Genomic DNA, 11,312 nt, shown 5'->3' on the forward strand with positions numbered 1-11,312 from the left:
TTCGGACTTTTTCAATGTCTAAGACAACATATTTTAGTGAGATGTAATATCGTGAGGTTATTCCCCATCTATTTCAGGCGCACGTCTCTAGCCAAACTTCACTACATGATGACGTAATCAACTAGCGCCACTTGTAGCAGCTATCCAAAYATGAGCTAGTTAGCTTTTTACAACACAGCGACTGGAGTCGAAAGACACGACATGAATATTTGTAACTGTCTAACAGCTACAACATTGACGAACTAGTTCATTGTGTGTGGCTAGTGTTGCTGCCGAATATAAAGACAAGACTCATTTGCTGTATCGTTTTTTCTTACGGGTAAGCCAACTTTGCCAAGTAACAGTAACGTTAGCCAGCTAATTTAGCGATCTAGCTATAGTACTCGTTTAGCTAGTTAACGTCAGTTAATTTTCAAACTCCTTATTACCTGTAATTAAATCACAGGGGTGTTCGGTAGCCGCTAGTTAGCAATGCTAATTTACGGCTAAAGTAGGGTTAAAGATGGGAGCTGGCGCGGGTGTTGCTAGTCTAGACATCGTTATTTTCTATTTGAAGCCGCTAAGCCAGGCATACCACTTGCCAAGCAGTGGCATGCTTATCTGGRTATCATTTTAACTGCATCATTTTGATCATCTAACTAATTAGCTTGCTACCATGTTTAATTACATATTTGTTAGTAATAGAACTACCGTAGCTCTCAAACTCTAGGCAGCATTCTGCGTTTTCCTACTGTTCTCAGCGATTAGCTTCGCCACGAAGGGCGAATGTGAAGTACAATCTCGATGCTGTGTTTTAACGTTTAGAAACGTCAATAGTCATGGCTTTCATCACCGATAAAGAATCCTTCAAATAAAACCGATACACTTACTGTAGCAGTTTTGCACAGATCCATACAGCTATGTGGGTGACTTCCCGAGTTACGTTTACACACAGGTGTTCAGAGTAGGCTAATTAGCACAGGTGTCTGTTTTCTGTATACAAGCGCTGTAACATGGATATATGACCTTGTGGGAACTCTAACCCTATCAAGGTGTGTATCAATTAAACTTTTTTAAGGTCCTTAAATGCTTCCAATACCGTAGCGCAATCGACGAGCGTTAATGTTCAGATTGAGCGTCGGGACTCTTAAAACTCCCCCATACAGTTGACGTCTTTTCCGAGTAAAATACTACTTGAGTTAAAAGTATTTGGTTTTAAATATACTTAAGTATCAAAAGTAAAAATCCTTAAACATTCCTTGTAAGTAAACCAGACAGCACCATTATTTTAAATTATTTTTGAAATTTAAGGATAGGCAGTGGCACATTCCAAAACTTGGACATAATTTACAAACGAAGAAGCATGTGTTTAGTGAGTCCGCCAGATCAGAGGCAGTAGGGATGACCAGGGATGTTCTCTTGATAAGTGTGTCAATTAGACCTGCTAAGCATTCAAAATGTAACTAGTACTTTTGGGTGTTAGGGAAAATGTATGTTATTTTCTTTAGGAATGTAGTGAAGTAAAATATAAATAGTACAGTACCACACAGAACTACTTAAGTAGTACTTAAAAGTATTTTTATTTAAGTTCTTTACACCACTGCTCTTTTGTGTAATATAATGTAACTGAGAGTCATGATCAATGGCTAAGATAGAACAGGTGAGTTATAAAAAAATATGTGTGGCTTGCTACAAGTCATTGTTTTTTTTCTTTATATTGTGCAAAACGGGCACTGGTAGTAATAAAAATAGCAAGCTAGCTATGTGTTTGTATAGCTACTTCTTGCAGTGACTAAGTTCTGTTGAAATGTTTTTCCTAGTCGTATCTTATGCATTTCTATATATGAAAGTTACTGGAGAATTTTTTTTAGCTAGCTACACAAATAACTTTACAACAGTAGCTAGCCATATCTGACTAAAGTTTAATTCTTAGCTACAACTACAGCAGGAAGTAAGCATATTTTGATGCACGTTTATGGATGATAGCTATACAGGTAACTGACAAAATAAAGGAAAAACTAAATTAGGATTACAAAGTATATTGAAATCCAGTGCTTCCACACAGGTGTGGTTCCTGAGTTAAGCAATTCACTTCCCCGTCATGTATAAAAATGCCCAGTTGACCAGTATTTGGCTACCATGGCTAGAAGAAGAGATCTCAGTGACTTTGAAACAGGGGTCTCAAAGGAGCTTAGTGAGTCATCTGTCATCAGATCTCTTTTACATTTTACTCATTTAGCACAGGGTTTTCCAACCTCAGTCCTGGGGCCCCCCTCTGGGTGTTTGGGGAAACCCTGATTTAGCAGACGCTCTTATCCAGAGCGATTTAGTTAGCTATCTTAAGATGAATGCACTAGGTGGGACAACTACATCACAGGCATTAGAACGTAATTGAGGTGAGGAGGATTATTTAAGATACTGTTTGACGTGGTAGGGTTTCAGATGTTTTCGGAAGATGGGCAGGAACTCTTCTGTCCTAGCTTCAGGGGGAAGCTGGTTCCACCATTGGTATGCCAGGACAGAGAAGAGCATGGACACTATGCTTGTGTTTCTTTTATTTTGGCAGTTACCTGTATATGTCCAATAATAATTGCAAACACATCTCTAGTATTTTCTATTTTCATTACACGCCACTTTTGTGGATGACKAGATATTCCAAAATGGAATCCTATCCTGCTGTTGTATTTATAGTAATTCAAGGRCTGTCAAGCCATCCAAGCCCAGCAGTGCAACGTTTTTCCTTAGACTGTCATGGTTGGCCGACAGTTGCTTATAATAATCTTCAAGTTTTGTCATTATCAAGCTATGAGCAGGCCAGTGAGTCCAAAGATGGTGAATAAATGAAGATGTCCCACTCCGAACCTTTTACAGTTGAAAAAAAAAAAGTGGCATTTCCTGTCTGCTTAAGTGGCTCTCCCATATGCACCAATGCAATAACAGCTGGTTCTGATCTGCTTAGTTCATTGACTGTATATGAACCAGAAAAGGGAGCAAGTGAGATTTACATTTTACATTTAAGTCATTTAGCAGACGCTCTTATCCAGAGCGACTTACAAATTGGTGCATTCACCTTATGATATCCAGTGGAACAACCACTTTACAATAGTGCATCTGTCTCGCTTCCTCTTCTGTCTCTGGTGAGACCATTGAACCGGCCTCTGCTTCGTACAGCCTCACCTTGGGGTCAAAGGTCATGAACCCTGTGGTACTTTAGGTTATATTCTAGAACTGGCGTGACTGTGTACTGCAACCCGAGACGGGTGTCGTAAAATGTCATGCAGCAGCGTAAGAGATTTAGTAAACAGAAACCGTCTGAGATGGCAGCAGGGAGCAGGCGCTATGCAAGCCTTTTAAAGGCACGAGACTCCATTGCCACATGTTCCGTGGCTAGAGAGCCAGTCAGTGGGATAATGTGACAGGATGTTTCTAGCAACTGGGACATGGCCTGGTTACTTTTTCTATTCATAAACTGACTGTGGTTGAACTTGATTTTGTCTATTTTAATTAGACCTAAATTGTCCAATGTTTTTAATACTGGTGTTTTTTCACCCTCATTATTGCAGGCCACTTCACCCCTAACCCCCCACCCCCTTTTACATCCAGAATATCAACACAACAAAGATGGAGGAGCTCCATACCCACTGCCTGAACTGTGTGAACAGGAGGTGTATGATTCGCACAGAGACTGGTATGTCCTGTGATCTCATTGGCTGTCCTCTCGTCTGTGGGGCAGTCTTCCACTCCTGTAAAGAGGAGGAGCATCATTTACTATGCCCGTTTGAAAGAGTGCCTTGCCTCAACACTGGATTTGGGTGCCCTTTCACTATCCCCCGGATTAAGATGGCTAAACACCTAGAGACGTGCCCGGCCAGTGTGGTGTGTTGCACCATGGAGTGGAACCGTTGGCCTGTGAGCTATTCAGACAGGAAGTCCTACGAGCATTTGAGCAATGTTGAAGTGGTGGAGCAGCTCGACATGGCCCTGGCTCTGCAAGATCAGAGGATGRTACTGGAGTCTCTTAGAGTCACCACCAACACCTCAAAGAACAGATATAATAAATCAGCTGAGGAAACGTGTTACAAGATCGCTGATGTAATGTCAAGTGTACCAGAGACTGACGTTAGTAATAGCACGGTTGAAATGGATGAMGCTGCTGCTTTGACTAATGGAGTGGTTGAAATGGAAGATGATGATGAGTCTTATAGTGAGGTACACAAAATAAACTTAGCAGCTACCTTGGCCGTCCTCAGAAGTGCCAAGGACATTGACTTGATCAGTGTAAATGTTGAAAACGGTGAGAGAGAAGGGGTTCTCCATAGGGGAGAGGACAGTGATAATGATAATCATAATGATTTGAAGAATGTAGAGATGAAGGCAAGTGACACAGAGTCGGGCTGTGAGCTCGGCGCAGTGGGCGGAGCCGGAGTGGACTGTGGATTTGGAACAGACAGACAGGGAGACGAGAGCTATTGGAGAGAGTCTTCAGAGGAAGTGGAGAAGGACCATGTGATGGGTCTTGCTGAGGTGGYTTGTCCTCCTCTCAGTAATGGTTTCAACCATACAGGAGACAACCAAAAACACTTGAGACAGCGTGAGTGGATGGATCTGAGCAGATCTCCACCCAGATGCTCTGAAGTCAACAGGTTTTCAGACTTCAGGCTGGTGATGCCTTATCTCTCCATGCCTAATATAGTAGCACCACGGGAGCCCTCTGGGCCCCACCCTCCACCACTACCCATCCACCTGCCTCTTCCCATGCCTCTCCCTAATCTGGAGCCCTACAACATGCTCCAGCATCTGCCCTTGGAGATCGAAGACAGGTGGCTGGAGAGGAAACTTCAGAACCTCCAGGTGCTCAGAGGGATGAGCGTGTTTACATTTAACGGGCGCAGGGCTCTGATGTCTGACCCCTATCTGTTCAGAGCCAAAATGGAGGACAAGTCAGTGGACACCTCAGACCTGGAGGTAACTGACGATCCATTGGGTCTCCATGGGATCGACCTGATCACGGCAGCACTGCTCTTCTGTCTGGGGGACTCCCCTGGGGGCCGCAGCATCTCAGACAGCAGGTTTGTAGACGGCTARCACGTCGACTTTGGTACCCAGACCTTCTCCTTCCCCTCGGCTATACTGGCCACTAACACCATGGTGGGGGATATCGCCTCAGCGTCGGCCTGTGATCACGCCAGCCCTCAGCTCTCCAACCCCAGCCCCTTCCACTCTCTCCGACTTGACCTGGTTCTGGAGTGCGTGGCCCGTTACCAGACCAAGCAGCGCACCATGTTCACCTTCGTGTGTGGACAGCTGTTCCGCAGGGACGAGTTCTCCTCGCATTTCAAAAACGTTCACGGGGACATCCACGCCGGGCTGAACGGCTGGCTGGAGCACCGCTGTCCCCTGGCCTACTACGGCTGCACCTATTCCCAGAGACGCTTCTGTCCCTCTGTTCAGGGCTCCAGGATCATCCATGACAGACACCTGGGCTCGTTTGGGGTGCGGCCCGACATGCCTCCCCAGTACGGCGATAAAACCCTCCACAGGAATGCCTGTCGGTTCGGGTCCGCCTGCGACCACCTGAGCTCCTTGCCCTTCGAGGTGCAACAGTATGTGGCCAGTTTCCTGGATGGCTTCACCCTGTGCCAGTTGTCTAGGGTCTCTCGGACAATGAGGGATGTGTGTGGCAGTTTACTGCAGTCCAGAGGCATGGTGGTGCTGCTCTGGGAGAACACACGAAGGCCTGATGGGTCGTCCTCATGGCAGATCCAAAACAAGGTCAGTCACTTACTGTGCATGCATGTGCATTAACATCTGTATCCAAGCTGTATCACAACCAGCCGTGATTGGGAGTCCCGTAGGGTGGCACACAATTGGGCCAGCATCATCAGGTGTAGGCTGTCATTGTAAATAAGAATTTGTTCTTAACTGACTTGCCTAGTTAAATAAATGTTCAATTGAATTTTATCTAGTGTAATTTTCCCATAAGTCTATGATCCATGCAATAGTACGACAGTCTGAGATGTGTGGGGATCTGAAGCTAGAATTCACACCTATTTGCTGACCATTGAATGCAGGTTGTCCTGTCTCAACAAAATTGTCACTTAGATTAAAGGCTTGGCATTGCAAAAGGACAAACACAAGCAGGAATACAATATGACATATAGTATATCAACGGCTTTATTGTTATTGGATGAGAACTAATTAGTTTATAATATTCTGTTTGTGAACCAGGTGTGGCGATTTAGCACAGCCTTCAGTACAGTGAAGGAGTGGAAGTTTGCAAACATCACCAGTATGGCCGACCATCTGAAGAAGTGCAAGTTTAACACCATCACCTGTCGGGACGAGGCCATCCCTCTGCCCTGCATGTGCTTCACCAGAGAGCTCACCAAAGAGGGACGCTCACTGCGCTCAGTCCTCAAGCCAGTATTATGAGTAACGCTATAAAAGGGTTGGAGTCCATGGGTACGTCTAAAATGGCACCCTATTAAAAGTAGTGCATTATGTAAGCTTTGGGGTACTATTATGGACYTAGCTCATTTCAATCAATTCAGTAAGTTCTTACAGAAGTACTCCCAGAATTCACTGAATTGAAATGCACTCCAACCCTGCTCTATGAGAAGCAAATACAAAATGCTGCTATCTTTCTCTTCCGGTCTTGACAGAAAAAAACGGACTTGTTTTCAACCTATTTGATATTCATTCACACTGAGTGGACAAAACATTAAGAACACATGCTCTTTCCATGACAGACTGACCAGGTGAATCCAGGTAAAAGCTATGATCCCTTTATGATGTCACCTGTTAAACCCACTTCAATCCGTGTAGATGAAGGGGGAGGAGACAGGTTAAAGAAGGATGTTTAAGCCTTGAGACATGGATTGTGCATGTGTGCCATTCAGAGGGTGATTGGGGCAAGACAAAATATTTAAGTGCCTTTGAACGTGGGTATGGTAGTAGGTGCCAGGCGCACCGGTATGATTGTCAAGAACTGCAGCGCTGCTGGGTCTTTCACACTCAACAGTTTCCGGTGTGTATCAATAATGGTCCTCCACCCAAAGGACATCCAGCCYACTTGACACAACTGTGGGAAGCATTGGAGTCAACATTGGCCAGCATCCCTGTGGAACACTTTTGACACTTTGTGGAGTCCATGCCCCAATGAATTGACTGTTCATGGGGGAGGCGCAACGTAACTCAATATTAGGAAGGTGTTCTTAATGTTTTGTGCACTGTATATATTCTTGTTACCAATGTACTGAATAGATTATTTAACTTTTACATACTCTGTCAATGTGTAAATAAAACATGTTTTGATGTTACATTTTCTATTTTTATAAGATAACTAAGTTCGTACTGTGCCGCATTGACAACAAAAGAAAATGGAGCCTTAACTTATGATAAAGACTTGATTTCTGGTCATGGGAGGGATCTGATGGGGATCTTTTAATGAGTAGATTTCTCATTGACCCCCGGCTAGAGCGATTTACAACGTCTTGCACGGTTTTATATACTTAGGGTGATCATGATTTTTGTTGAGTTTGAGTCAGCGGATCATGCCGTTACTTTTGAGTCCGCGGATCATGCCGTTACTGTTGAGTCAGCGGATCATGCCGTTACTTTTGAGTCAGCGGATCATGCCGTTACTTTTGAGTCCGCGGATCATGCCGTTACTTTTGAGTCCGCGGATCATGCCGTTACTTTTGAGTCAGCGGATCATGCCGTTACTTTTGAGTTTCCCGCGGATATGCGTTACCTTTTGAGTCAGCGGATCATGCCGTTACTTTTGAGTCCGCGGATCATGCCGTTACTTTTGAGTCCGCGGATCATGCGTTACTTTTGAGTCCAGCGGATCATGCCGTTACTTTTGAGTCAGCGGATCAATGCCGTTACTTTTGAGTCAGCGGATCATGCCGTTACTTTTGAGTCCGGGATCATGCCGTTACTTTGTTTGAGTTTCAGCGGATCATGCCGTTACTTTTGAGTCCGCGGATCACTGCGCGTTACTGTTGAGTCCGCGGATCATGCCGTTACTTTTGAGTCCGCGGATCATGCCGTTACTGTTGAGTCCGCGGATCATGCCGTTACTGTTGAGTCCGCGGATCATGTTAAGATATTGTCATTGTAGCTATTTAATGCCGGGATTCAATCCGATCACTCTTGTAGACAACGCAGATTTTAAAGGTATACTTGGCAGATGTCAGTTCAATTATTTGAAATGACCTTTAAATGTAGATCAGAATGAATCCCGGCCTAACTCAACCTCCATCAGTATCAGGCTGGACAACAATGTTGACTGTTTGAGTTAAGGGTGATTGGTTGTCTTTCTGTATCCACTCTCCTTTTCCTCATTTGAGAATAATGTTACTTCTGTGAAAACCATTTGTGTGAATACTTGTTATAGATCAGTGAATCCTGCAGGTCCGGGAACGTTGGCATAATGTAGCTTCTGTTCATTTAGAGTTGATCAGTATTGAAACTGATCATCATTCAATCATGGGCATGTCTTTAAGTTATCATATTAGTGTTTTTATCTTTGTATTTTCCTCTTGGCTCTACGTAGTCACTGTGTTCAGAAGTTGCCTGCTGTGTCTCAGGGTTTGTAAAACATGGTTGCCTTCCAAATGGCACCCTATGAACTATATAGTGTTCTAATTTTGACGCTCCGGGGTCAGCAGTAGTGCACTGTATAGAGATGAGGGTGCCATTTGGGTAGTTGCCATGGAACTGCATCAATAGTGCTGGCCATTACTTGTACTGTATTGCCTGATTGACACTACAGGGCCGAGCCAGACCGGACTCTATAGTGTGAATCTGGCTTGTGTGTAAAAGATGCACCAAGCTATCTACCAGTCTTCACATGGAACAGTCACTTTATTGTCATGGTTATAGAGTGGGGTTAGTTCTAGGACTGATACACCGTTCAGTATTACTGATGTGTTTTATTACAGTGTTGGTACTGTCACATTCAATATCATGTCCTCAAAAGATCTTATACTTATCGATAACCTACCCATCATTTGACATGATTTTCTCCGGTTTAAATATTAGTTGAAAATCTGTTTGGGTTTGGAAGTGGAGTGCAATATTTAATTAATCAGTCTTAAAGATGGTGTTAATGAAATTAAGGCCTGGATTCAATCCGATCGCAGGTTGAAGAAAATGTGGCTTTAAAAGGCAATCTTCCAGTGTTTGCGGAGATCGCATTCACAGTAAACGCTGTATATTTCGGTTCAATTGGAGATTACCCTTTAAATGACGCTTTGTCGGCGAAGCACAATCGAATTGAATCCCGCCTTAATTCATGGGTTTAAGATTGGGTTTAAGATTGGGTTTAAGATTGGGTTGTAACGGCCTTGGATCTTAAGGGCACAGTTTGCATCTGTTCTTTTTAAAAGGAAGTAAATGTTTATTTTACTTCAAGTTCTTCTCTGAATGGCTGTACTGTTTGTTCTTCCCTGTGTGTTTTATTACATTTTGGGGGAAAAGACCAGTGCAAACGTTGCATTATTGCAATCATGATGAACACCCCGGATGAATAGTTTGAAACATTTTGATATGGTGAAATAATCCACACTTGTTTGGTTTGATACACATTTTGTACGTGTTTAGTATTCTTCCACGCAACACTTTTTTAAATGGAGTTTTTTCCTATTATTTGGTGTAGTTCAGGATGTTATTAACATGCCACCAATATTACATAGACCACGTAAAGGTCTTCGCTGGTCCACCCAAAGACCCGGGACCTGAATGGGTCTCAAACTTTTCCCTAGGGTCCGGGTCCTGTTCGATTGTCATTGGGTCTCGGGTCAATTTAACTACAGCTGATAGATCCGAATGGACACAACCACGGCTCTGCATAGTCTAAAATATATTTATTTTACGCTAATACGGTGAATTTATTGACTTATAGAAGGCCTAGACAACATACAGTATAAAGACCTATTCGTTAACCAGAAGAGCAACTTGGCTGATCATAAATATTTTGGGGTCCCTCGGGTCCAATCAGGTCTGTTCTGGTATGGATCCAGGTCTGGTTGTTCTCAGGTCTGATTTTAACCTATTGATCATCCCCACATATCTTGGGCCCAGATCTGTTTTATGCTTAGACAAGTCTGATGATCGTTGATGACCAATGACTAGGAGTTGGCAAAACAGCACAAACAGATCTGGGACCAGGCTAGACATGTTTCTGCTCGGGTCAGATTTAATTCCCCTTTTTTTCTGCATGTGAGTGAAGAGATTAACCATCATTCTTAAAAACATGATTTATCCATAAAATGCACTGTTATTTTTCGCACTACAATAACCTTTCTAACGGTTGTGTGTGTGCCTCTATACAATGGGATTATATTGTATTTGACTACATTTGATGGTAGCATTTGCAACAATGAAATGACAGCTTTAAACAAGAATCTGGAAGCGTAACTTAGTTTGAAACTTTTCTTCAACAATTTATGTTATAAAGAGGTGATTGTTTATGTATTGCCCAGTTTACTAAACTCTAGTTAAATAACACAATTTGTTGAAAAAAGGTTTGAGATTAACTCATGCTGCCAGATTACAATGAAGTTTATGGTACATTTTGCACTTAAAGCTAGAATCCTTACTTGAAACAATAACTAAGGGTCAAAAGCTGAGGGATGAACCTGGAGAAATGTAACTGCTCAAATTCATAGACCGCTATGGATGCAAGGACTGCCCATCCATGATATCAAAATGATAGTTTTAACCATGTTTTGAGGCTATATAGTGTTTGTTTACATTTATATTGGCTACAAACACTTGAGTAAAACAAGCTTATATTTGGGGTTCTAATGGGGAACGACATTTATAAGTTCTATTCTTCACGAATCAATGGGTATCATTAATTTAAGTCCAAAGATTGATGTAGCATCTAAGGATTCTAGCTTTAACGTGTTACTTTTGCTATACGAAAACGTTTTCCCACAGTGTCTTACTGTTTTACATGTTTTGTTCAGTTTGTTTTAGCGGCCCTGGTGTATAAAGCTCCTTCACATTACTGTGTATCAACAGCAATTTAATCACCAATAAAAGTTTTTCTTTACTTGCTACAACATGGTTTAAATATCTTCTACGAGAACAGCATCATGTTTACTGATGGTCGAGTCTCAGCTGCTAAAGGTGTGCGGGAGACTGGAGGAGGTTGGGCCTCTATCGGTGAGGTCTGGTAGCAGGGCCTCCATCGGTGAGGTCTGGTAGCAGGGCCTCCATCGGTGAGGTCTGGTAGCAGGGCCTGGCCATCGGTGAGGTCTGGTAGCAGGGCCTCCATCGGTGAGGTCTGGTAGCAGGGCCTCCATCGGTGAGGTCTGGTA

At 43.1% G+C, this 11,312-nt stretch overlaps 1 protein-coding gene and 1 long non-coding RNA gene across 2 annotated transcripts; both read left to right on the forward strand.

Annotated features, from left to right (window-relative positions):
- The first annotated feature begins 133 nt into the window (after positions 1-133).
- Positions 134-7,298, forward strand: LOC111963549 (F-box only protein 30-like). Its single transcript, XM_070443456.1, is given in 3 exon segments — positions 134-319; positions 3,543-5,751; positions 6,208-7,298. Coding segments are annotated over 2 exon segments (2,355 nt in total). The 5' UTR covers positions 134-319; positions 3,543-3,600; the 3' UTR covers positions 6,412-7,298.
- A 642-nt stretch (positions 7,299-7,940) lies between these two features.
- On the forward strand, positions 7,941-11,047 carry LOC139027692 (uncharacterized). The gene is made up of 2 exons (XR_011479819.1): positions 7,941-8,588; positions 8,677-11,047. It is a non-coding gene; the product is annotated as an uncharacterized lncRNA (long non-coding RNA).
- Positions 11,048-11,312: the final 265 nt, after the last annotated feature.

This window comes from Salvelinus sp. IW2-2015, linkage group LG4q.2, assembly GCF_002910315.2.
Source record: "Salvelinus sp. IW2-2015 linkage group LG4q.2, ASM291031v2, whole genome shotgun sequence".
NCBI lineage: Eukaryota > Metazoa > Chordata > Actinopteri > Salmoniformes > Salmonidae > Salvelinus > Salvelinus sp. IW2-2015.